Source organism: Falco cherrug, chromosome 5, assembly GCF_023634085.1.
Source record: "Falco cherrug isolate bFalChe1 chromosome 5, bFalChe1.pri, whole genome shotgun sequence".
Lineage (NCBI taxonomy): Eukaryota > Metazoa > Chordata > Aves > Falconiformes > Falconidae > Falco > Falco cherrug.
Window position 1 is genome coordinate 38,620,595 of NC_073701.1, and position 25,412 is coordinate 38,646,006.

The 25,412-nt window shown below is 48.2% G+C and overlaps 1 protein-coding gene across 1 annotated transcript; it reads right to left on the minus strand.

Moving 5' to 3' along the window:
• Positions 1–1,878: 1,878 nt before the first annotated feature.
• Positions 1,879–24,932, minus strand: LOC102059126 (solute carrier family 23 member 1-like). The gene is made up of 12 exons (XM_005441325.3): positions 24,613–24,932; positions 20,963–21,112; positions 19,504–19,661; positions 15,933–16,092; positions 14,298–14,479; positions 10,789–10,909; positions 10,299–10,455; positions 9,844–10,097; positions 6,607–6,771; positions 6,142–6,250; positions 5,005–5,100; positions 1,879–3,832 (listed from the first exon to the last, which is right to left on the minus strand). Exons 1-12 carry the CDS (start codon positions 24,664–24,666, stop codon positions 3,564–3,566), a joined length of 1,875 nt encoding a protein of 624 aa, XP_005441382.2. The 5' UTR covers positions 24,667–24,932; the 3' UTR covers positions 1,879–3,563.
• Positions 24,933–25,412: the final 480 nt, after the last annotated feature.

Genomic DNA, 25,412 nt, shown 5'->3' on the forward strand with positions numbered 1-25,412 from the left:
TACAAGAGTGTGGGCCTGTGTGTAACGTGGGAAGGCAGTTTCCTCTCCTGCAGAGCCAAAGCTACACAGACAGTAGCTGTTCTGCCCTGGCGTGCATGAAGTCTGCTCTGCCTTGGCAGGGAAGCAGCCTTAATTCCTGAGCATATTGGTACTGTGCTTACACGGGTACCACATTGTGCAGCACTCAGTGGTTGGTCTGGTGGAAACTTTTCATGAAAAAAATCTGGAAAATGTAGGCTACTGGGGCAGAGCGGTGAGAAGGAGTTGGAGGCAGAAAGGCAGCAGGGAGGGAAGAGTGGGAAACGTGAACACATCAGTGGAAGTGCAGTTGTTGCAAGGGTTTGGGCAGACCAAGCTGAACAGCGCAGGGTGGGACCCACCACATTACAGCTGTGCTACAGCATGGCAGCCCCTCACTTTTCAACACATTAAGCGTAACATAGGGCAGTCCTGCCCAGGTCACATCTTGTGAGAAAGCTGTGGAAATGAGCCTCTGATTAGCTGCTCTAGAGCCAGCGCACCTAGGGTACAAGCAAATACCCATCACCAGGTCTCCTCGGCCAGAACAGCAGGAGCATCTGCCTGGACTTCCCAATTAGCTGTCTGCCTCTCTGCAAAGCTGCAAGCAGGGTGACCCCACACCTGGTTGAAATCAGTAAATGTTGCTGCACTCAGGACTCAACAGTAGCACAAAGGGTAATACAGCTGACACGTAGCTGGCTGTTCTCCAAGCAATCTGAAACAGCCCTCAAGTGTTCAGTTTTATGCTTGAGGATCCTCTGGTTTTCATTTTCATTAAGTAGAAAATAAACAGAAGCCATGTTGCTGCGGTGCAAAGTCGAAGCTGTTTCCAAACCTCAAGTGGCCACATGCAGCTGGGAGGAGTGGTGGCCCTGCAGCCTAACCCCTGCCTACTTTGTTTTAAAATTTGGAAATGTCCCCCCGAGGCAAATAAAAGGATATTTTATAAATATATAACAAACACACCGAAGGGGGGAATTTTTAAAAACATTTAGGAGCCTGAGCTTGAAACAGGGATGTAAACAGTTTCTGAAAAACTGCCTTCTGAGCCTTAGCAACAGCAGACACAGCTGCCCCAGACCAGCATAGCCCGCACACAGCTGTCTGCGCCTCCTGGCCCATAGGATGTGCCAGGGTAACAAATGAGCCTCCACCAGGGATTGGGGCCCCCTTATGCCAGGAGCTATAAAGTCATGCCCAGCTGTAGTCTAGGGAACTTGCAAGCCAAATACAAGATGGGGACACAGACATGTCAGCAGGCTGGGGCAGCAGGGTGACAGCATAACAGATGAGCAATGTTCTCCATCCTTGGGGTGGGGAACAAAAAGGTAATTGAAGACCAATTTTTGTGGTACAGCAGGTTTTGGCAGGTGTGGCTTGTGTACCTCATTAGCTGTGTATCCTGTTCCCATCTATGCCGGTCCTCCAGTGTGTGGTGAGTCTGGCCAGGAGCAGCCTGGCAGCTTCAGTACAGGACACAGGAGCCAGGGTGAGGTAGACTTAACAGCTCACTTTCACACATGTGCTACAGCACAAGTAAATTCGAGAGTGATGATGAATAAGACCATGGGTTTGTCTGCTAGATCCTCTGGGAGCATAGAGAGCTCCAAATAAGCTTAGAGATGTAGTCCAGGTTGTGAAGGATGAAGAAGATACCAGAGCCGAGATGCCTGGGACCAGGCATCTCTGTAAAATCTGTGATGGTGGGGGGGATCAGATATACTTAAATACACAAATCATTTTTTCTTCCAAAGACATAAAAACCACAATCTTCAGCACAGGTACTCCAACCTGCCCATAACAGCAAACTATTTATACCATAATATTTCCTCCTTTAGGATCCCAACACACACACAATTGATCTATTCATGTTTCATTGGCTCCCAAAACAAACAAACAAACAAAAATCCTTTACCAATAAAACAAGGCACATACTGCTACAGCTGCAGGATGGGACTAAAGAACAGGACTTTAAAGGTGTGAGGAATCAAGGCTTTACATTGAAACCACCAGGTTTTGTTCAGTCTTGAGACAAAAGGGTGAAGGAGGCATCGTATTGTGGCCTTCAGCTGTCCCGTGGAAGGTACAGAGAAGATGGTGTCCAACTTTTCTGCGGAGAGTAGTGACAGGACAAGAGGCAACAGAGACAAGATGAAGCATTAGAAATTCCAATTAGACATGAGGGAAAACGCTTTTCACCTTGGGGGTGGTCAGGCACTGAACAAGCTCAAAGAGGCTCTGGCCCTCCATCCACGGCTCAAATGGACACAGTCCTCCGCAACCTGGTCTGACAGGACCAGCTCTGAGCAGGAGCTGTCCCATGACCTCCAGAGGTCCTTTCCAACCTAAATTACTCTGTGATTCCTTGAATACTACCTGCCACATTATGGCAATCAATCGCCTTGAAAAATATCATTACACTGTACATCTTATTTATTAAAAAAATAATAAACTATAAATCTCAATGCAGGAAGCGCAAGCTTATGCTACAGCACAATGTTATTACACACCACCAGCAACCAGCACCATGTGCAATCATATTATATATGGCTATATAGGTTAAGGCTGTTGCTGCTGATAGTGGACAGGAGCAAGGATCTGCAAACCGTTTTCCAGAGAAGTGGTTGTCACTGCACAATCACCACGCCAGACCAAACAAGTACAGTGTGGGGGACACAGGACATAGCAGGAGCAGGGATGCATCAAATTGTGAGCAGAAGAGCTTTCTCCTTCATCTTTGATGACAATTCCTTCATCTTTGTAGGGTTTGGTGCCCTGAGGAAGCTGGGTCCCCTGAAACTGCTCCCAGCACCCTGGGTGGGATTCATTTCAGTGAAGCTGGGGTTTTCTGTTAGGTCAAGAACCTAAGGAAGTTCTTTAGATTCCCTCTGCAGTCTAAGGTGGGAGAAGCATGTTCAGAAGACAATCCATCCCGTTAACCTTAGACACCTCTCTTGTAGCAACATTCATTTGACTGGCTTTAAATTACGTGGATATGGAATGAGATTAATCGTGACCTAGAGGTGCTCGCTCCTTGCCCTTGGCCAGGATGAGGTGTAAACCACAAGCTGAGAGGTGAGCATTGCCATTTACAGATCTTTAAGGTCTTGGGGATTAGTCTCAGCCCAAGAGGTGCCTGAGAGTGGAACAGGGCCCACATCAGGGATGTCTTCTCCTGTGGCCCCTTTAGCAGCCAGGAGACAGGAAGAGCTCTGCTTCAGCGAAACAGCTGCTTCTTGGGGTCCCCAAGGCTCAGTGCGAGGATGGAAACTGAACATCTTTCCCAGGCATTTCTTGGGCTTTGGTGTTGCCCAAAGAGGGATTATGATTTTCCTAGAGGTGGGCAGGCAGGAGCAGAAAGGAGATGAATTACTCCCTCAAGGTCACCAGTGGTGCAGGGGGCAGAGCTGGCAGAAGACACACATGATAGTTCTCCTCCTCCAGCCTCTTAACAGCTGCCAGTTTATGGTCAAGTGGTGGGGGCTGCAGATACATTTTTCAGACCTCTGCTTCTGAGATGAGTTCACATGCAGGCCAGGTGCTTATATCCTTGTATCAGCACCTATCTCGGAGTCTCTTTCTGAGCTTTCTTTAACATTCCTTTCCTGTCCAGCACCCTTCAGTTCATCCATTCTCTTGCTGCCAGGCAGTCTTCTGGGGCAAGCGGGGAGATACCGAAACCAAGACACAGCACAGTATTTGGTGCCTATGCCAAACGGAAGATCATAGACCTTGGAAACAAGCTGAGGGTTGTCCGCCTCTCCCTTGTGGCTACGGTTCCATGCCAGGAGCCCCCGCTCCTCCTGTGTTCCTGCAACAGCAAAACCAAGATAATTGTATTTAAAACAGCAGGTGTTCTGAGCACAGGACTACCTTGTGTGCCTCACACCCACTTCTCAAATCCCAGCCGACCCAGGGCAACGCACAGATCCCTTGCACTTAAACCCTTCTAGCTCCAAAGCTCTTTACAAAAATTCACTAATGAGGTTCCAGATGATACCTGCCTTCATGCAACAGCTCCCAGATAAGCAGTCTTCTCCGCTGCTTTCCATGGGAATCAAGTATACCAAGACAGGTTTTCACAAGCCGTGGGGGATCTAAGAAGTGTGTAAAAGTGGGGATTCATATAGTGCTAGGAAAACAAGGCTGGATGTTGACTGCCCAGATACTGTGGAGTGGGGGAATAAGGTTCAGCTAGCAATTACTAGTCAGTCACAGCATTTACCCTAGACAAGGAATTGCTAAGTGCCTGTAATTGTTGCAGCCGCTGAGTGCCTCTTGGGAAAGGCAGTGAGCACCCGCGTAAATTCTGCCTGGAGGAGCTGCAGATCGAGGGCTACTGGAAAATTAATGAGCCAAAAGGAGATCGGCTTTCCAAGAAGCCTGAGATGGTAAAAGAATCTGGTTAACAGGGTGTCCTTCCTGCTCTTCTCCTGTAGCAGAAAAGAGGCTTTCCTCTCCTTACGGCATCCCTGCCCAGGCTCGATGAAAATCAGAGGCTCTTTGCTGGCTGTGAGGGCCAGCTGCAGGTGCTGTAGCCTGTCTTTGATCACCAGCCTTTCCTACTGCTCTCCACTGCTGTGGCACCAGTTCAGCATCAGTTTTAGCAGCTCTCATAAGGAGGCACACATTCGCTTCCACTTATTGCAGTTGCCTTTCTCTCTCCTTTCAACCAGCAACATGGGTCTAGGCTGGCATTTCCCCCAAAAGACATTTTCCCCAGATAAACCTTTTCCTCAGACTGGTTTATTAGTGAAAAATTAATTAGTTTTTGATAAGCCGCTGTTTTCCAGCCAGAGACCACTTCAGTGATGCCCCGTGTTCCTCACCCCACCCTGGGAGGAGTTCAGTCATACGGTGTTTCATGGTTGCTAGCACAGCTCCTACCCATATAGAGCAGTAGTCACAAAGACAAAAAATACTAGGAAATAAACCCTAGGGCAGGCACAAACTAGTAGCTTAGCTCATTTCAGCAAATCCTACCTGGAATGGTGTTATCAAGGATAAACCCCAGGAGTCCACCCACAAACATGCTGGTGGTGAGAAGCACCTGGATCACCTGGTCCAGCTGGACGATTCCTAGCAGAAAAACAAAGGTTTGGATAGTGGTGCAGAGAGATGCAGGTATGACCAGCAACACAGGTAGTGCCAAGAGGCTGCGAGCTGCATGCTTGTTTAGACAAGACTTGCAAATCCCAAAACAGAGCTTAAGTTTTGGCAATGTAAGGGAGATTGATCTTGCTGCCAGTTTCAGACCTAGTTTTATTCTGCATAATTATTCACTGACCCAGCTGCCAGTAGGCAGGAGATGGCTCATAAATACATTACAAGCCTATTAACAGTCCAGACCACAGCGCTGTCCCAGAAAAAGCTGCGTTCTGCTCCAAACAAATTCTGCGCCTCCACAACATAACAGCAAGTGGTTCCCTACAAAAGCACAAGCTTCAGTTCCCAAAGAAATACATGTATATTTAGCATGGGATTTCACCACAAGTTAATCAGATGTGACGTTTCTCTGTGAGATCACGAGCAAAGCTCAATGGCGCCGAGCATCTGATAGACTGTCTATTGAGCATGTGACCTGTGGGCCCAGCTCGTTCAACAGCCCACCCAGCATGCCATCTCTTATATACCTTAAGAGAGGACACTACGGCCTTTGTGGCAAACACATTAGTCACATGAGACACAGTGAAGGGGTAACTGTTGGAGGACTGCAAATTTCAATAAAGTGAACTTGATGGAATTTAGTAGAGAGTCTGCTCTTGCATTTTGGAAGCATCAAGTTTTATTGTGTATAGCATATACGAAAGCCTCATTCATTGAGATCTTGATCAAGTTTCAGTCCTGGAGTATTCTCTTGCCCCATCCCAGGAACGTGTCCCAGGGAAGCGCTCTGCAATCATTAGCCCAACAGGAATCTGGCAAGGTGCAGTCAACTGATGAAGACCAGAGATTTCTGCACCAGGGCTGTGCATCACAGCAAAGGGCAAGAATAGCCCTCCCAGAAAGAAACAGGCAACAGGGTTTTATCAGGAAAAAATTGCATTTTAAAAGATTTCTCTACATCAGCCTTTGCTTCAGTTCTATGCTACAGAAAATGCTTCTGAATTTGCTTCTTACCTGTTTCCAGCAGTGTACTATTTTTGCATGCCCAGTTGGGAACCGTGAGGCCAGCAAATAGAGCAAATCCAAAGATAAAGATGTTTCTGGAGGAGTTCATATCTGTGTACTGCACAGAGAAATTGTATACATTACATCTTGAATTACCCAAATCTGTGGATTACTGTTGTGTTCATCTGACATGCTGGGATATAAACAGTGCATGCAGGCGTGGACGCAGGCAGCAGCCCTGGTGCTGCTGGGGCATTACTGATCCCCTGATGCCAGCAAGCCCTGCCCCAGGCAGGGAGCCCTCTGTGATTTAGTCCCTCTGGGTACATCCCCTCATCATCACCCAAGGAACTGCCAAAGTAAATGCCTGCATTTGCTGCAGCATGTTTATATCTGATTCAGCCTGGTAAAAACCTGACTCAAAACCAAAGTACCCTTCCCTAGGGATGAAATGGCACCCGCACAGCTCGTTACCTGCAAATTGGAAATCCCCACTGCTGTGATAACTCCAAACATCACAAGGAACATGCCTCCGATCACAGGGGTGGGTATGCTGGCAAGCATTGCCCCAACTTTCCCAAAGATGCCACTCAGGAGCATGGCACAGGCACCGGCAATGATCACCATTCGACTCCCTACCTGGGGCAAGAGGAAGAGGAGGCAGTTAAGCACTAACTGGCACAGAGAGACGAGGGATAGCAGGCTCTAGTGCCAGCCTGCTGGGCAGGGGTTGCACCTCTAGCCAAAGCACCCAATGGTACATTCAGTCGCAGGTTCAGATGCAGCTGACGGTGAACTGCGGTGCTCACGCTGCATGGGGAGCATCAGTATTTGTCCACTAGTAAATATTTGTCATGAAAGGCACTCTGAGAGCAATTGTGGATCCACACCACTCTTTCCTACTGCTGTCAGGACTTTAACAGTTTGCCGTTAAACAAACAAAAAAATATTATTAAATTAAGAGCACATTGATACACACACAGAGCTTTGCTCTCACTCTGGCCTAGAAATGTCTTGGCACACCCACAGGCTGGCACTGCAGCCACCCAGTCAATTCACTGGACAATCCTTCACCAGGGTTTGGCTTGCCATCTAAAAATGGCTTTCAACAAGATATCCTACACTGATCCCTCCGTTCCTTGGAGACCAAGTTTTGGGAGACCAGGGCTGTCTGGCTGCTCCAATCCCAAGCTCTGGGATCTGATATATCCTTTCCATAGTCAACAAATGGCTAATAAGAAGTGGGGAGGTCTCTTGGTCTGTCCCTATCTCTCATCACCCATCTAGCTTCAGTAAAACCATTTTTTTCTCTTTTTTTCCCCTAGGAAGAGCCAGGGTGGCTTTTTCTGGGTTGGGCACTACAACAAAGATGGGATGAAGCACGGAGCAATGCCTTTCATTCAGATCTGTTAGAGCATGCAAATAGGAAAGAAAAAGAGGATCTGCCAAACAAAGGGATGAAAGAGACATTTACAGACTATGGAAACTAAAAAGAAAAGCAGCAATATTTGTTAGACTTTCAATTCAAGATATGCCTTGCCTCACCAAAACTTGGACAGCTTAAAGCATTTATAACATTCATGTCTTAGGCAGGGAAACTCCGTAATCCTCTGCAAACATTCTATAATTCAATTAAATATTTTAATCCCTCCCTTTAAATATCTGAAGAATGTCATATTTACAGGAAGGGCTTTTTGTGAATGCTTCCAACAAAAACACGCCCAGTAACTAGTAGTGTCTGGTTTTAAGCATTTCTTAAACATGTTCCTTTAAAATATTTTAAGCCTTACTTGATTGTGAAAGATAAATGAAAAAGATTTGGTGGGGAGGTTCAAAATCAAATCATGCATTGCCTTCAGGTGGGCTTTTTATATTCTTTGGCTTAAAAACTTGGGACATCATTACCATCAAAACTATAATTTAATAAAAGTCAACAGATCTATTTGTTCCAGGATTAGAACAAAGCTTCAGATTCCTTATTTGCCAAAATGTTGATTTACCCAGTATATGGAGTTGCCTTAAAGGCAAATTACCTAATCCACTGATACCACAACTGTGAACATATGCTGCTATGGCCTCTAGTTTAGAGTTTGCTTCAATTATGTCAGGAAAACAAGAAAATCAGTTCTCTTTCTTACAGTTGAAGAAACTGCACATTTCCCTACTGTGTATATGGTGACTCTGAGGTCTTTACCTCTCCTTAAAATCCTCCTCTTCTTTTCTTGGAAATTATACCTCAGTACTGGCATGCTGGGTTTGATCAAGAAGCTTAAATATAGGTACCTGGTGCCATTTAAGATGTCACATCTTGGCAGCTTCCAGCAGCTTCTCCTTGCCTTATCTGACAGCCCCTGTGGATGTCTAAGATCTCCAAAGATGTCTCGGCTGGTGCCGGACAACTCTGTTTATGCAGAGGAAACAAGTCCCTTACATTTCCATTTGTCATAAAAAAATGTATTTCCCACATAAAAACCAAAATGAACTCTGCCTTGTGCTCTCAACATGCCCATCTATACCAGCCAGAGCCTTTACACTTGCTGGAAGGCTGACTGAGATCAGGCTGTATTTTCTGCTCTCTTAAGTGTGAACAATGTGACCAGAGAGATCTAAGGGAAACATCTCTCCTGAGTCAGCAAGGACGCTATGTCGACCTGAAGGACTTAGCATTCATGGGAGAACATGTCCTGTAAACTGATAATTACGAGCCTGGGCATTTCTGCACTATGCTACATCCCATACATGTCAGTAAAGAAGGGGCTCAGGAATATGGTCAGTATGCACAGTTTCCATAGTGAGGAGGTACATGTGGTGACAGGTTAAACTGGACTCCATACAGACACCAAGACAGCTGCTGGAAGCAGCCACCTCAGTCAAACACTAATGCTTGAGTCTGAAAAATGGTTATTTTGAGTGAGCTTTATAAAATCCAGTGAAATAAGCAATGTTATAGAGTGGGAGCTATAAGTCAAATTCTGCATTTATTTACTGACTCACAGCTCTGCTGACATGACATTGCTTATTTGACAATGATTTAAAAACGTTCCCCAGTTGGCTGCTGGATGTACCCATCCCCTGACTGTAAAGTTTAGTGAAAATCTGTGATCTGATTGTCAAACTTGTCTCTGGAATTTTCTTTCCCTTAAAAGAGCAATAAGGTACTCAAGAGAGAAACAAAACTTTATAGAGAGGTATAAACATATGCCTGTCCATCACATTTTATAATCCCAAAGAAATAGTCTAACTTTCATGTAATTGCCATCCTTGGATTATAAAAATTCTGCAATTCGAAGCCTGATTAAATCTCTTCTCCTCTCCCTCTCCTCTCCATAAATATGTATAGGAAGACAGAGAGACACAGACAGACAGACAGCCTTTGATAAAGTCAGTCCTCAAGAAATTTCCAGGTTAGCGGAGGTGTAACATCACCTGAGCCAGCTGCCAGGGGTAACAGCAGTGTGTACTCATCCCATATGCAGGCCATAAGCAGAGAAAGAAAGAGTGGCCACCTCTGTTAGGTGATTTGGAGTGCTGCTGAGGAGGTCACCCATGTGCCAGGGCACCTTTTTCCAGTGTGCCTTGCAGAAGGTGGGCTAAGATCACATCCCGGGTCCAAGACATGCCCACGTCCACCACTCCTTTGCACATACACCCCCAGGGGCAACCTCCAGGAGGGCCAGGGCACTGCAGCCACCCCACTGCAGCAAGGCTCACCTTGGTGATGCCCAGGGCTCCCACATTCTCGCTGTATGATGTGGTGCCGTTCCCTGTCCCCCAGGCTCCAGCCAGAAGGCAGCCGATGCCTTCCACGCCGATCCCGCGGTTGATGGCATGCTTTGGCGGTGACGGGGCCCCAGACAGGCGGGCACAGGCGTAGTAATCTCCCACAGACTCCAGCATGGAGGAAATCACCCCAGCTAAGATGCCAAATATCCCAGCCAGGCTGACGGTTGGCACTCCCCACTGGCCTGCAAGTAAATAGATGGTTTCAGCTCGGTGGTGCACGTTTGTCTCAAAATCTATTGCAGCGCAGGGGGGAGAACAGCAGGGATGCTTGTGGGTATTTCCCCGATTTTTGGCATTTCATCTCCCCCTGCTAGCTATAAGCAGAGGTGCAAGCTGGAGCAGGGAGTAGCAAGGTGGGAGGGGGAGAGGTGGGGCAGTGGTACCTGGGTAAGGCAGCCGAAACCAGGGAGCCTGGGATAAAACATCCCCACGTATGTCTGTCCGGGCCAGGTGGCCATAGGCGGTGGGGTCGGCGGGGAGGACGTCTGTCACCGTCAGCACGTAGCAGAGCAGCCAGCTCAGGGAGAGCCCCAGCAGCACCTGCCCATCGCATGCAGCAGTGGGGTACGATTAGAGTATGGCTGCGGCACTGGCATGGTTGTGGGTGACAAGGTGTCTCCCCACCTGCCCCTTTCCCCTGCGCATGGAATGGAGGCAGAGGGATGGCAGGGGGTCCCGGTGGCCCTCCCTCCTTCCCTCCCTCCCCACGGTCAGGGCCATGGGGACCTTCTCCCCCTCTGCCCCCTTGCTGCACAGGCTGGGCTGGGAAGCACTAACTCTGCGGGATGTGAGTGGAAAGAGCCCAGGCAGCCTGGGGCGGGTAAGGCCAGTCCCTCTGCCACGATTGCCGTGTCTCCGAGATCCTCAACGTACCGGGAAGATCTGGAAGAGGTAGACCGGGGAGAGGTGGCACTTCTTGCCTCTCTGGTAAGATGGTAGTGGCACAGGGACATCTTTCAGGTACTGAGAGAACAGAACTATGAAAGCAATAGTCCTAGGACAAGAGAAAACCAAACCATGAGACAAAGTGGGTGCCCAGCTTCCTGCCTGTCGCCACATTAACTCAACACCTGCTAGCCAAGGACCCAGGACTCCAGAGGACCTCAAAAAACAGGCTCTCAGCACCAGAGTGGCTCCCCACTCCAACAAGCCTGAGGTGGAACAAGTTTTCCATCACACTATCAGTAACTCTTCTGCATTTGCAAATGTCTTTTTTTCTTCTTTTTGTTTCAAGACTGACCCCCTAGATAGTGCATCAGTGAGTGTAGCACAGTTGCAGGAAGCTTAAAAATTACATTTGAGTAAAAGAAAGGCCTGACAGACATGCAAGGTCCAGGCAGGGTATGTAGGAAATTGTGCCTGAACCTCTGCATAATTCAGATATACTGGAAATACGGGATTTATTGGTTTCTTGATTCCAGGTGCTGCTCTGCAAGTTGCAAAAAGCTCCTAAGTGGCACAGAGTAAAAAGGGATTGATTTGGCTGTGCAAGTCCCTGTTTTGAAAGAAAGAAATGCAGTGGGACTGTGGGGCTGCACGTGGTGCCCACAGAGACCTCCCAGACGGTCAAGAAGGGGAGAGCACATCCCTCCGGTCTGCCAGGGCTGCACAGCAGAGGGGTCCGCCAAGGCAGGGGTGCTCACGTGTGCCCTCAGCAGCACCGGGGGCTCATTCTGGTGGAAGTGACCACGAGGTGCAGCTCCTCTCCCATCCCTCAGGTGGGACATCTCCTGTGAACAGCAGCACAGCTAGGCGCGCTCAGAGCAAGCCCTGACTGCCTCCAGGTGTCTTCCCCCCAGAAAGGGCAACCAGATGAAGCTGGAGGCTACCATATGCAGCGAGAGGGCAGGGACTGGGCATTACACCTTGATTGCTGAGTTGGTAGAAGACCTTGGACGTTTTCCTCTTATGTTAACCAGGCCTCTGAAGGGCCTCTCATTTTTTTATAACAAGTCTAAATTGTATACATTGAGTGAATTAATCCTGATAGGATTTGGTGTGAACACAATCGCACCAGCTGAAGTACACTGACAGAGCAGGGAAAACTGGTCATTTCCCATGCATGAAAAAGTGACGAACTATAGGTGCACAGGCAGGCAGAACGCCAGCCGTGCAAAGGAAACGCTAACCTCCCCACTCTGCAAAGATGTGCCACAACATACAGCCAAAGGTTATCTATCAATCACAATCCAAAACACTGAATGACTGGAGGCAGAAAGTCTGAGGAGGAACTGGGTTCCATTTGTGCTTTCTAAAGCTACAGAGCCCAGACAGACTGCGTCAGTGCACATTTTGTGCATTTGCATTAACAAAGGTGCTCAGCAGCCTTATGAATCACTGCAGAGTCCTCGTCTATCTCGGGTAGGTGTCACTGCTTATTATTCAGGTTGCCTGACACATTGCATTAACAAACGCTATTTTGAGCTGCTTACACTTCTGCCTAACTTTACCCATTCAGGATGAAAATTTCCATGGAGAACATCTGCCTCAGGCCAAATATTTCTGGAAAAATGCATCCCAAACCTATTTCAAAGAGTGATGTTCAGGAAATAGACATAGTATATAGCCTGCATTGAGAAGGTCATTTTGCCTTGAGCAGTAGCAGGCCTGCTTATGACCTGGAGCAGAAATTCAAGATTTAGTAGAACTTGTTCTTTGGGGTAAAGGATATTACTCTTTCTCACAAAAATCTGCTCAGCTATGCTCAGTCTGTAACAATCATTATTCATCCCAGATCCCAGGCAGTCAGCAGAAACATCTCATTTGCAGCCCATAAAGATTCTGAGCTGTCTGCATACATCCAGGCCTTGCCCAGTGATGAACTGCGTACCAGGGAGCAAGTGAGCATGCACTAGACCAGTTTCTTGAGGCAACAGTGGGTATCACCCACCATGGGGGTTCTGGGAAGGGTTGAACAGCAGCGCTGAGACCACATGGCTCATATCTTCCACGTTCTCCATCACCGCTCTCCCTCTTTCCCTAATGATACCCATGGAGCATCGAGAAGGCATCAAAAGAGGACACAACTGAGGTGGCTCAGAGCACAGTGATTAGGTTGAGGCTAAGGTATCTCAGTCAGGAAAGAGGACTGGGATTAGCACGGGTAGAAGATGGGACAGAAATGAACCAGATAGAAAGGGTGACCTGGGTTGAGAGCAGGGACACGGGCTCAAGGACTGGGACCCCCTTAATGGAGCAGCACAGTTGGGCAAAGAGGTCAAGCAAGAGTTTGAGGTTAGGAGCCAGTGGCTGGAGAAGGGAGACAGAAAAAGGAGACAGTCCAGACAAGGATATACAGTTTGAAGGGAAAATTCAGGCTGGCTAAGCAAAGGGGCTAGGACAAACAAGATCTGGACAACAGGACAACAAGCAGAGATGTGGTGGGAGAAACAGTGGTGAAAGGAAAGCTGGGTTGCAGACAGGGTTTGGAGTCCTGTGGGGTGCTAGTGGAAGAGACCAGTTAGATGAGGAACTGGGGGTGGAAAAGACTAGTGGCTGTTTGGGGTCTGGGAGGGCAGGTGTAGGGAGGAGAAGAGAATGAGAGAGAAGTGGACTGGAGCACATCCCCACAACAGTGTGTTGCCTTCATGGGGCTGCAGTCAAGCCTGGCCCCCCAAGTCTCTGAAGGCAGCTCTGAAAGCACTAGTGAACTTATGGAACCCATAGAGAGGTTAACAACCTACTCCTGCTGCAAACTGAAATCTGCATTAGGGATCTGAAGGTGCCAAATCTGCAGGGGCACGATGTAGCGGCATTTCTACTTTTTTAACTCATTTCTGAACTACTAAGGAAATTCTGCCACCAAGCACACTCATGCAGAAGGGCACACACACACAAACAGCCCTGAAAACTGAAAAACACTGAAACTCAGTGCTGCAGTCACGTGCAGACATTTCCAGAGCCCCCCAGGCCCTCTGTGGAGAAAATATTTCCTCCTCTTCATGTGAAAACTATACATAAAGCATCAGCTATTTAAACTTGAGGAATACCTAACTCTGAGTGCTCAACTTTGTCATTTTAGGAATGTCTTTTCAACTTAAATAATGGGTGTATAAGACAGTGTATGCAGACAACTGTGACAGAGACAGTCCCCCAGGAACCACACACAGGAAAGACTTGTTTTTCTACTGACCTATGAACTTCGGATTTTCACAGAAATCAGATTTTTTAACTCATTTTTAGGTTTTGAGGGCTCTAACCTCCCGGGGGATGGGGGAGAACTATGCCACACTGCTGCCTTGCACAAGCCTGACACATGTTAGCGCTCAACAAATAAACCTTGAACCCAGGGGAACTCTGCTACAGACTGTTGACACTTAGTTTCGCATCAGAGGTAGGCGGCTTGTGTATGCTCAGCTTTTCCATAGGGAAGTGAGACTTACATGAATGCTATGCCCCAGTGCTGCCCAGCCTCGTTCCCGGCCGAGTCAAAGAGAGGTAGTGCGACCAAGGTGATGGTGGGGGCAATTGTCAGGGGGCCGATGAACCTCATCAGAAATCCAATCAGGCCAGAAAATCCAACAAAGATTTGAAAGCAGGAAGCTACAATGATAGCTCCTTGCACCTGGAAAAAGGGAGGAAGAGAGCAGTTTGAAAGGAGTGCCAGCTGCTGAGCCTTTCCTTCATAAGTCAGTGCAAACCCAGTGTGACAGCCAGGCTCAGCCTCCAGTGACAGACTCGCACCAAGGCCTCCCGCTGGCTACAGCAAAGCCCAGCTGAGCATTACATGCAGGGAAGGACCACCGAAGTACCAGCACACCAAATCCCCCCTTGGCTGGTAGGTTTAGTCCTCACCAGGGCTAGTTTTGTTCCAGAGATCCCCTCCTCCTTATCCTCTTGGGCCACCCAAGCATGCATCAGTGACCCTGCACTCTCTCTTCCTGCCCCCTCAACACACAGGGGAAAAGCCCTTGGCCCCAAAATGGGAGCAGGGCCATGGTCTCCACTCATCCATCTGGGAAGGGCTTGAGGCACTTCAGCACACCGGTAGGGCAGGTGGGTCATTACAGCCTCTTTTTTTCTGAGTAACAGTTTCTCTCTGGGGACACATTCATCACCCTGGACTTTCCTGTGTTTGACAGTCACTGCTAAGCAGCCAGCAATTACATCCTGAAGTGCTGCTCACAGTCAGCTCCAAGCAGGGGACTTGGGTAAGGCTGCTCTCTGCCTTCACAGATTTATTGATAAACACAGGCGGGGTCCTCTGTGGTGCTGAGCACCTTCCCTACCCTGGCCCCAAAGGCAAGAGAAATGCAGGGGACGGGGTGAAGCAGCCAGCTTGAAAGAAGGCAGCAGTGCCCTTGTGATAGATTTTCATGAATCAATAGGGAGGGCAGCCTGTGCCACACAGCAAATCCTTCATGAGCTCGCAGTGCTTCCCAAGTGCTTTGCAAAGCTCACCATGGAAGGGATTGACAGAGCCGAATTTAGCCACTTACTCTGTGGCAATAGATGTAGAACAAGGCAGTGAGATCCCTGACTTTTCCTCCTCTCTTTTGACTACCTAAGAGTGGCTGTTCTTTAACATTTACGGTAAGTTCTGCCCTTGCATTTCTTTTTACTAGGTTTCCTGTACTTAGAACCATTCTAGAAGTAGCAGTAGCTATAATCCAAGCATACGTCTCCGTTCTCCTACTAAGCCTATACTTACAAGAAAACATCTAACGGCCCACCAAGCACACCCCTTCCACATAGTAGACCCTAGCCCCTGACCAATTTCCTTGGAAACATCTTCCCTCTCTTCCTCAAAACAGTCCATGCTCCATGGAGAAGGGATCTGGCTGGACCAGTGGAGACTTTGCAGGGGCCACAAATCAGCCATGGTCTGCATGTCCCCTGTTCAGCAGCAGTGAAGCGCCTGCTTTTTTTGCCAGAGAATAGATGCTTAGGAAGCTGCAACAGGGTGAGAGCCAAGGCCCTGGTGATAGAGGGCTCTCTATCACCCTGCCACGGTCAGGTGCTTTTCTGAAAGCAAACAGCCCCGACACAGAGCAAGTGCCACTGAAAATGTAATATACCTCTCGCATCCGCATCTGCCAGACTTCAATGAACTCTGGTGAAGAGGCATTCACCAGGGTGGCGTTCTGCGTCCAGGCAGGGCACTTCCACTTGGGGAGAGACAGCATGGCCAGTGTGGGTGTCAGGAATGCAAAAGTGCCTCCTTGAATAATAGGCAACCTGGAAGGAGAGCAGAGGGAAAAGTTGATGAGCAAGAATGCTAGAAACCCAGCTCCATTAGGGTGAGAGAAATGAAAGCAAAATAAATTTTAAAAAAATCAGTCTGCCCATGGCCTCTGACAGTCTTTTCACATGTTCTGGCAGGTGACCATGGGTGGGAATTGCTGCCCATAGCACTCAAGAGCAATGACCTGGGGGGAAGATCTCAGGTTCAAACACAGGCAATGCAGGAGCGCATCGGTGCTGCAGTCAAACTCTGATACCCTGCATTAAGGAAAAAGTAGTCCTCCTAAGGTGTGATGAGACCATGGAGCTGCACAGAGTAAAATAACAAAGGGGGAAAAGCTGGAGGAGGAGAGAAGACCAAGGAAGAAAGATGGCAAGACTCTGAAGCAAAGCTCAGAATCAACCTAGGCTCAAATCTTGCCAAATATCTAGTTGCTTCCTCTGCCCCCTTCAGCTGCCTCAGTTTTCTTCACAACTTGCTCATGAACACAAGGACATGCCCTGGCTACTCCTCACACCACAACCATCTTCAGACTAAGGGCAGTAGAAAATGTGATTTGGCTTTTAGTTCACCAGATTTTAAAGCTAATTCCTCTGCCCTGACACTGGAAAGGAGAACTGTATGGACACATCTGAGCATGCTGACTGGGTGAGACCTTGGCTCTCCCTCCATGCCACGTGTCTCCTGGCTTCGAGTAACCCTCAGCCTGGAAACTCTTCAGGCTAGCAAGGAGCCCACACCTCCAGAAGTGCTCAGCACCGGCTTTGTACAGAGCTTTGCACAGTGGAGCTGCTCCTGTGAGCTACGCCAGCCTCTTCTCTTTCTACACATGGAGAAATGGAGACAAAGACCTAAAAGGCCAGACTGGCTCTTCAGGCTTTAAGCCCCAGAGGAACCGCTTCTTGAGCCAGGAGCTCTCACGGCACCTTCTCAGAAAAGCAGCGGGGCAGCAAGCCGTGTGAGGGCTTCTGCAGGGCATGGACTTCCCTGAAGCAGAGGCATTTCCACCATTCTCTGGAAAGCAATGGAAAATAAGAGATGGCATAGCTGTTATAGCAGCATGTCTCCATCACCTAAAACAAATATTTACACCACTGCAATTACTCATGCCATGCACAGCTAAAGCACTGTTGAACTTTGCCGGTAAATGATATTGAAGTATCAGTCATCTGTAGAGTCACTTATTTACAGTATTTGGCCAAATATGTTGCAGCCTTCAAAGGATTTGTCTGGGTAAGGCAAAAGACAAAAAGAAACAGAGAAGGCCCAGTGCTGAAGTTAACAATAGATGTATAGCTCCCGCTGCATCGGCCCTCAAGCTATTTCACAGCCAGTGCTGGAATGGGTGGGCTGAGAGCAGACTGGGGTGGTGAGGTGGTGCATATGGCGCATGCTGAGCTCTTTCCAGTGAGGTTTGCAAAAGGGAAACTTGCAGGTTTAGGGAAGGAAATACTATGCTCTGATCATCACTACATGATGTCCGAGCATCTGCTAAGGGAGGCTCACCATAATGGCAAGCAACTGTGTCTCCCCTCAGGGATCCTCTTGGACAGTGTCTCCAGTGACTGCCTGGGACCTGTTGCTGCTTTTTCATGCTGCGTAACATGACTGAGCTGCAAGTTGCAGTTCATCAGGCTTTTCCCTTGGCTGTTGCTTCTGGAGGGCTGCTTCTGAACCACACTCGCTTTTGGTGGGAAACTCCCCGTGTTCGTGGCCAGTTCCCATCCATTCATTCCTGTGCCAACATTGCCTTTTAGCCAAAATGATTTCTCCCTGCCCGATTCCCCCCGCTTGTCTCCCCAGCTAGTTGTGGGCTGCAGCCATGCCCCTCAGAGCTGCCACTTTGCCATGCTAACCAGGCCAGCCTCTGCAAGACCAAATGTCCCTTCCCCATGCCACATTAACAGATCATCTCCATACCTCTTCTCCTCTGAATTAGTCTTTCTTAAATATGGACACCAGGAAACGCACCAAGCACTTAGCTGAGGGCTGCCCAGGGCCTCGGAGAATGGCACGTATGTTTTCCAGGAAAAAGCATCCCCTCCAGCTTGTTATTTACCACTTTTCTAGCTGTCTTGTTGGTGACTTACAGTTATCAACTACTATGGGGTTTCAGAAAACAGTAAAAAGAGAAAAAAAAATCTGCTTCCAAGTGTCTCCTCAGGCTTTGTTTGCCTCTGGCCACAACACAGGCTGAGTCCCACCTTTCTGGCAGGAGCATCCTCACATCTTACAGTCGGGGCCAGCCACAGGGCAATTGCATCCTCAGCACAGCAAAATTGTTGGCGGGGGTGGGGGGCGGGGCCTGGGAGGACTCCAACCTGAATTGCACCAGCAGCCACAGCCACGATCATGCACTCCAGCCTGAATTTAACTGAACTGAGAAGAACCAGATTCTCTCTTTATTGTGGCCAAGGTGTTCCCTCTCCTCCACTCATCCCATAGGAATGTAGAAGAAGGGGAGCACCCTCTGGGGACAAGTTTGCTTACAGCCACTTCTTAAGATAGACAAAGATGGTAAAGTTGCACTGGGAGAAGAAACAGGAGGAGTAAAAACATTGTGTGGAGCTGGCAGTTGACCAGTGATTTGTTAGTAGAAGAATTTTGACAAAGTCACTCAGATTTGGAAGCCAAAGAATGTGTGATTTTTGCCTTTGAAGCTAGAAACACAGGTTCCCACCATACTGGAGGAAAAAGCAACCTGTGGAAAGATAGAAGCAGCCCAGAGTTATGACAAGGGAATTAAGAAATTTTGCAAGCAAAGATGCAGGGTCTTTGTGGCAAGGGGGAGTACTTGCAGTCATGTCTCTTATTAAGCACTTCATTTTCTGGGCAGTGAACGGCAACTCCATGCTCATCTCCTCTCCCTCGGCTCTTCAACAGCTCGGCAGCAAAGAGGATTTACCTTGCTTACATTCAGCCTGTGTCACAAATCCCTGAGCATGGAAAGTGATGCCGCTGAACAGGATGTGCTATAGAGCTCCTTCCTGAGTCCCTAGGCAGTGGCAGATGGGCTTTAGTTTCTCCCAGTTATCCCCTGCCCCAGAGTTTCTGTCCCTTGATCCTGAGCCCAGATCAGAAGGGCCCTGCCTCAGCTGGAGGATCCCTGGGGTAAGGAGCAAGTAGATACTGTTTACTGCATGTTTCAATACTTCATTGTTTTGCAGGACAGACTCCTTAAAAGCCCGACAAAAGCAGCATCAAGTACCAGGAGACACAAAAGTCAGGACAGTGAAGTAGCCCTGCAAAGCTATCACATACAGAAATTTCAGGGTGCTTTGACATGTGCTCCCATTGCCCAAGGGTAGCAAATGATAAACTCTACAGCAGAGTGGTGGCGAGCACGTAGCAATTGCATCTACAAACTGTTTTGTCGCATTTCCCATTTCTTGCATTTGGCCTACCTGACTCCAAAAAGGACTTGCAGCAGGGTGCAAATCCCAGAGACAAAGAAGATGGTGCTGATCAGGTGGCTCTGGGTGAGAAGGTCATGCTGGAGGCAAAGCTCTTTGGAGAGGATCAGCGGGATGGCTACGAGACCTCCCATGGCTGTCAGGAAATGCTAGGAGCCATAGAGAAAGACTGGGTGAAGGACACAGAACTGGCTGTACATTATTACCGTGCTGTTGAGGGAAATCTGAAAACAATTCACAGATTTGTGTTCATGCACACTGGTATTACCCATCCTACTTTTTGGCAGCTTTAACGCTCTCTTAGGGCCTGTTCCAAAACACCTACAAGAACTGCAATGCACGCCGACAGACTTCTGCTTTCCATGCCCAAAGACCTTTTATAGTGCTCTGGACTCCCCAGATCACTGTTAGACACAACCAGCTTATCTCCAGCACGTTCAGACAAGCTGTCGGGGCTAATCTTCCAGGAAGGTGGGGACATCCTAAGGTAGGGACACAGAGTGATCAGGCAAACTGAATGCAATATTTCAGTCCATCTCATTTGCACCACAAAGGATAACATTAAAAGTTGGCAAATTGGAACTACTAGTTCTTTGCTATCAGCAGTTTTTCTCACACAGTGCAATTATGGATAACCATAAAAAATGGACACCATGAATGGGAAAATGAGGCATTGCCTTTTTCAGAAGTCACAGACATATTTCTGCAATGACCTTCAGTTAATTACTAAATGTGAAAATAATTTTTCAAACTTATTTTTCCTTTCAATATTAACCTTAGTTGTTACTTCTCAGCTCAGAGCACAGGACTGCAGTGGTGGAACTGGTGGCACTCTGAAACTCACTGTGTTCATTAGAGGTATGTTTTATGAAAATTATGAGGCAGATGTAATCAGAAAACCTTGGTTTAATACACTCTAAATTTGAGACAACCGTTTAAGGAAACTAAGTACAAAATGTCCACCTAGCTCCAGGCGCCGTCCATCATTACCTTAATCACTCAGAGGTCTCTCTTCCCTGAGGCTCTGTACCCAGAGTGGCCCTGGGTCATTTAATGTGCCTGGGCGTGGACACCAACCAAAGCAGTGTGGGCCCTTCTGCTTAGTTTTTATTGCCATGGGAATGCAGAAGTTCAGAAGCCCTTACACTTTTGGCTACACTCAGATGAGGTATCTGGCCTGTTCTTACTAACTGTTCGGCCCCAGCCCTGGGACTCTTCCTTTCCATTTGCACTTCAAGGGGCGCAGTGTAGCTGCGGGTGTAAGGATAATGGTCGGTGCTCAGCAAGTGGTGGTGGGAAGGACTTGAGTTCATGGAGATCCAGCCCCACAGCTCCAGTCATGCCCAGTAACAGTAGAGCACTCCCAAATTCAGGTTTCACCCCCACTGACCAGCTGAACAGTCAATTAAACTTCCACCCATCCCCACCTCCATCTGCTCCCCTGCCGCACCTGAATGCCCAGCAGGATGCACAGGTACCAGGGGGGCACATCCATGACAGTGTAGGCAAGCTTGCTGCTGCCACGGCCCTTGCCCCTGCCTTCCTCTGGGCTCCAGGCAGCACGATCTGGTGAGAAGCAGTAGTGGCTCCCATCTTCAACCTGGACAACAGAAGAGACCCTTCGTCATTAGCTGCAGCCCAGCCCTGCAGGCACCCAGCAGCCACCTCTCTTGCAGCCACGCTCCACATCTTGCAGGAAAACCTCGTATGTAGCTTTCAACAATGCCAGGATAATAAAGAAGAGCAAGGGGGTAAATTAAAACAGAGATACAAACACCTGTGGAAAAATTTTATATGCATGTGTGCGTCTAGACCAGAAGAAACATTACAGGGTTCCTCAACCTCAGAGAGACACCTGCACGAGGTGCATGAGTATCATTAATGTCTAGCTAAGGATGGAGAAACGGCAATCAGAAGCAATGACGAGTGTGCAGTGGATTAATCAACAAAAGGTGCATTGTCCCCTGGTCTCTGTCCCTCCTGGTTGTCCCACCCAAACAGTACTTTTTATAAAATGCACTAAAACAACTTGGCTACCACTAATTACAGAGTAGAAGCAGGTTTTATATTTAATTTTCTTAAGTCTTCTCTTTCCAGTCTCCTTACACTCACCCTTGCAATGGCCGGCCTTGATAAACACACCTGCCCTTTTTCTTACTGGAAATCTCTCTCCTGCAGAGGAGCCACGTGAAACACATGGAACAGGTAGCCCTGGCGTCCATGTCAAAGGAGCCAACTCAAACCAGGGCTACTGGGGTGCTGCCCAAGCTCGGCTGCCTGCCATGGGGAATGGCACCTGGAGGATTCAGGAAACAGCCTGGGGACCTGGGGGCTCAGGGAGGTGCCAGGGTCTGAAATAGCTCCCCAGGAAGGCTCAGATCCCGTCCTAGGCAGCCAGCAGCCACAGGGCTCCCCAGGGAACTATACGCCTTACAGAGTTTATTTATACAAAGAGACATTTTGCCAAGGAAAGCAAAATAGTGCTTTGCTTCCATTGCCACAGCTTTTAAGCTAAATAATTGCTCCTGGTTGTCTGCTCCTCCTTCCAACCCACCCCGACCCCTGTGTACGCACACACACACATTGCCTGGGCACACACACATGCACACACACAACCTGCCTGTGTGTGCACACACACATGTGGTAGCGGGAGGCTGCCTGGAAAGCCACAAAATTTTGAGCCAAATGCAAGAGCTAATTAAGATCCCAAACCACCTGTTTTATCAACCCTTCTCCAGCTAGTGGGTCTTCAGTAAGCTGGCAGCAAAGGGCTTTTCTAGGCTGGGATGCCCTGCTTCATCAGGCAGGGATGGAAACCTGCTGTTAGGAGGAACTCAACTTTCTTTTTTTTTTTCCTTTTTCATCCTTCAAGTCCTGTTGGAACCTTAAGACACAAAAATGTCCAGCAAAGTGAGGGGGTTGCAATAATGCTCATGGCCTACCTACCAGTGGAGGCAAACAGCTAATGCTGCGGTCAGGGAATAGGGTGTAAAATTAATGTTACATTTAGTTGTAAATTTTGCAAGTGTGGTAGATTAATCCTGAAAGACTTCATCATTTGCCTGAAGCCTCCAGGTTTCTGTTCTCACAGCTGAGTCTCCAAAGTCCCATTTTAGATCACACTGTTTAAAACATGCTATGTAATACCTTTTAAACACAGTGTATTTATCCAGCCTAGGCAGGCTAGGAGCATTACAGGTACTTCAAAATAGGTGAAGACAGAGTTAATTCAAACTGAACTCAGGCATGAACTTCAAGAGCAAAAGGCATTCCTGAGTAACTCCCTGTGGAGACATTTTCATTTAGAACAAGAAAGCCTGAGCCATGGATTAATAAATGTACAGCAAGGTACTTAACACTGCCCATGCACTGAGTTATCTGGGGACAGCTACTCCTGAATACCAGAGTAGATGAATCTGAAGCTAGTCAGACAGCACTAAGCTCCTTTCCTTGCATTGCAACTTTCCCTGCGTTAACCAGCAGGCATATTCCAGCCAGGCAGAGCCTGTGCCAGTAACAGCCCCACATGACCATCACATGAAGGCCTGAACCCCCGGGAGCTGGAGGGTAGTGAGTGAGCAGGGCTCAGTGGGAAAAGGATGTGAGCGGAGATAATGGGATGAGACAGGACCAGAGGCAATGGGCTCAGACTGAAACACAGGAGTTCCCGTCTTAACATCAGGAAACGCTTTTTCACTATGAGTGTGAGTAAGTACTGCACAGGCTGTTCAGGGAGGTTGTGAAGTGTCCACCCTCAGAGATACTGAAGAAGTGTCTAGGCACAATCCTGAGCAACTGGCTCTAGCTGACCCTGCTTGAGCAAGGGGGGTGGAGAAGCTGACCTCTAGAGGTGCCTTCCAACCTCAGCCAGCCTGTGATGCCGAGATGCTGGGAGGAGGACAAGGCAGGAATAGTCTGGAACAGGAAAGGCAAACTGCTGCTGGTGGTTCTTAGCCCAGCTTCCCCCATGAACTCAGGGGACCAGGACACCCTCCATGGGCCTCTGGCTCCAGGCACGGCATCAGGGCGCTCAAGAGCATCTTAAATAATCACTGAACTGAAACTAAGACTGCTTGAACCACAGGTGAAAGATCTCTGTCTTCTACCTCCTTTGGGGTGATTCAAACCGGAGGAAGTCACCAGCCTGTTCTGTATTATGACACAACAGGTAGAAATGGAGACCCTGTTAACAACAGCAAAAGAAAACCTCTGACTTGCTCTGAGCACTTCCCTGAGGCTCTGCCCATGGCTGGCATAGCACCCCCACCTCCGCTGCTCACGGCAAGCCCACCAAGGCTTATCCAAGAAATGGGAGACTTGTACAGCAGAGGTTAAATGCCTCCCTCAAGGCCCCCCAGGTGGGTGGTCTGTACCAAGGTAGCAAGAGGGTTGCAGGACCCCACTTCTTCACACCTGCTGTCAGAACACAAGCAATGCTTTTAGTCTCTAATGGAGGCGAGTCCTGCTGTGAGAGAGGAAGGGAGCTGCCGTGCCCCAGGCCCTTGCCTCATGGCTGTTATAGCCTGCAGCATTTCCAGTGCACTGCACACCCCTGAACTGACATATCACTGACTATCATTTACAGCTTTTACTACCCTGCTATAACTCTACAGGGTGCCCTCTCCTGCTGACCCCCAAATCTCTTTTTCACCCACCTCTGACAATTCACCTCACTAGAAATAGATCCAGAAGACAAAGAAACACATTCTTCACTAGGCTAAATTTCTACTGTGATTTTACTAATTAGTACATAATATGCTGTACCCAGGGATGCAGCCACAAGGAGCCACAAGCTAGCTTGCTTTTCAGTACAGATACACTTGTATTACCATTTATCTGTGCTATAATTTTAGAAATAATAGAGAGAAAAGAAGTTGAAAAGGGTGTCAGAGAGTAGAAAGTATGCTGAGTCTGCAGCAGCAGGCTGTAGTAAGGAAACAATTCCTCAGATTCCTGATGATAAAGGAGCAGAGACAGACATTTACCACACACCAGCATCCTTGCAGCCAGTCCGAGCCCCCTGGCTTTCCCTTTCTCCTCCTTTCGCAGGGCTCACACCTGTTTATGCAAGAATTACCCTTCAGAGACAAGCAGACTCACCACGAAGCCGGGGTTATCTAGCCCGTTGAGCTCTTTGTCTGAGGAGGGAGTCATGCCTTCACCGACTGCCTTGAAAAAAGGAAGACTGGTAAGACGAGGAAAGCCTCCCAAATGGCCACTTCTCCCAGCCAACACAGCCCTAAAGGAGCAGCATGAGAAGATGCAGAAGCTGGACCCCGGGAGTCAACCAGCACTCAGTCCTAGTTATTCATGTGAGCTGTATCGCAGCAGCACTTCCTTTCCCTTGGCTTATATAAGTGACTCTCTTTCTCCAGCTGATTAGAGGACCGGCATTCAAACCTAACTGGAAAGCAGCCCTTCCCTGAACTGTGTGAATCTGTGACTGATGGCAGTAAAAAAAACTTCTCCCATAGGTAAGGATGCTGAGGGGGCATCAGAGATGTGAGACGTTTCCGGCTTTTTCTGGGACAGCCTTGAAACTTGTTGCTTCATTATTGATTCAACAGGAACTTGGCAACTTACATTTTCCATGTGGGTTGGGTCGGTTTGAAGAGCTTTGTGGTGATTTTTAGAAAATTGTCTCTAGATGGTTTCACTTTTTCTGCATGTAAACTGCTGTGTATTTTGGCTTAGGTACAAACACCATCATCTTGTGTGATAATCCTATTATAACATGAAAAGAATGAGGATTTTACCAGGAACCTATTTAAGGCAGCAACCAATAATCAAGTCATCAGAACATGACACCAGGGAGGTATAAAAGACATAAGCTTGAAAAAGGACTGTTCCAGGTCATCTGATTATCTCCATTCAGCTCAGAATCCTAGCTGAATGGTGAT

Coding starts and splice junctions, on each gene's coding strand:
- LOC102059126 (XM_005441325.3), bottom strand. CDS start 24,666: ATGACTCCCTCCTCAGACAAAGAGCTCAACGGGCTAGATAACCCCGGC. Junction 14,480..15,932: donor GGCAGATGCGGATGCGAGAG/GTATATTACATT, acceptor CCCTTTTTCCAG/GTGCAAGGAGCTATCATTGT. Junction 3,833..5,004: donor CCTTGATAACACCATTCCAG/GTAGGATTTGCT, acceptor TTGCTGTTGCAG/GAACACAGGAGGAGCGGGGG.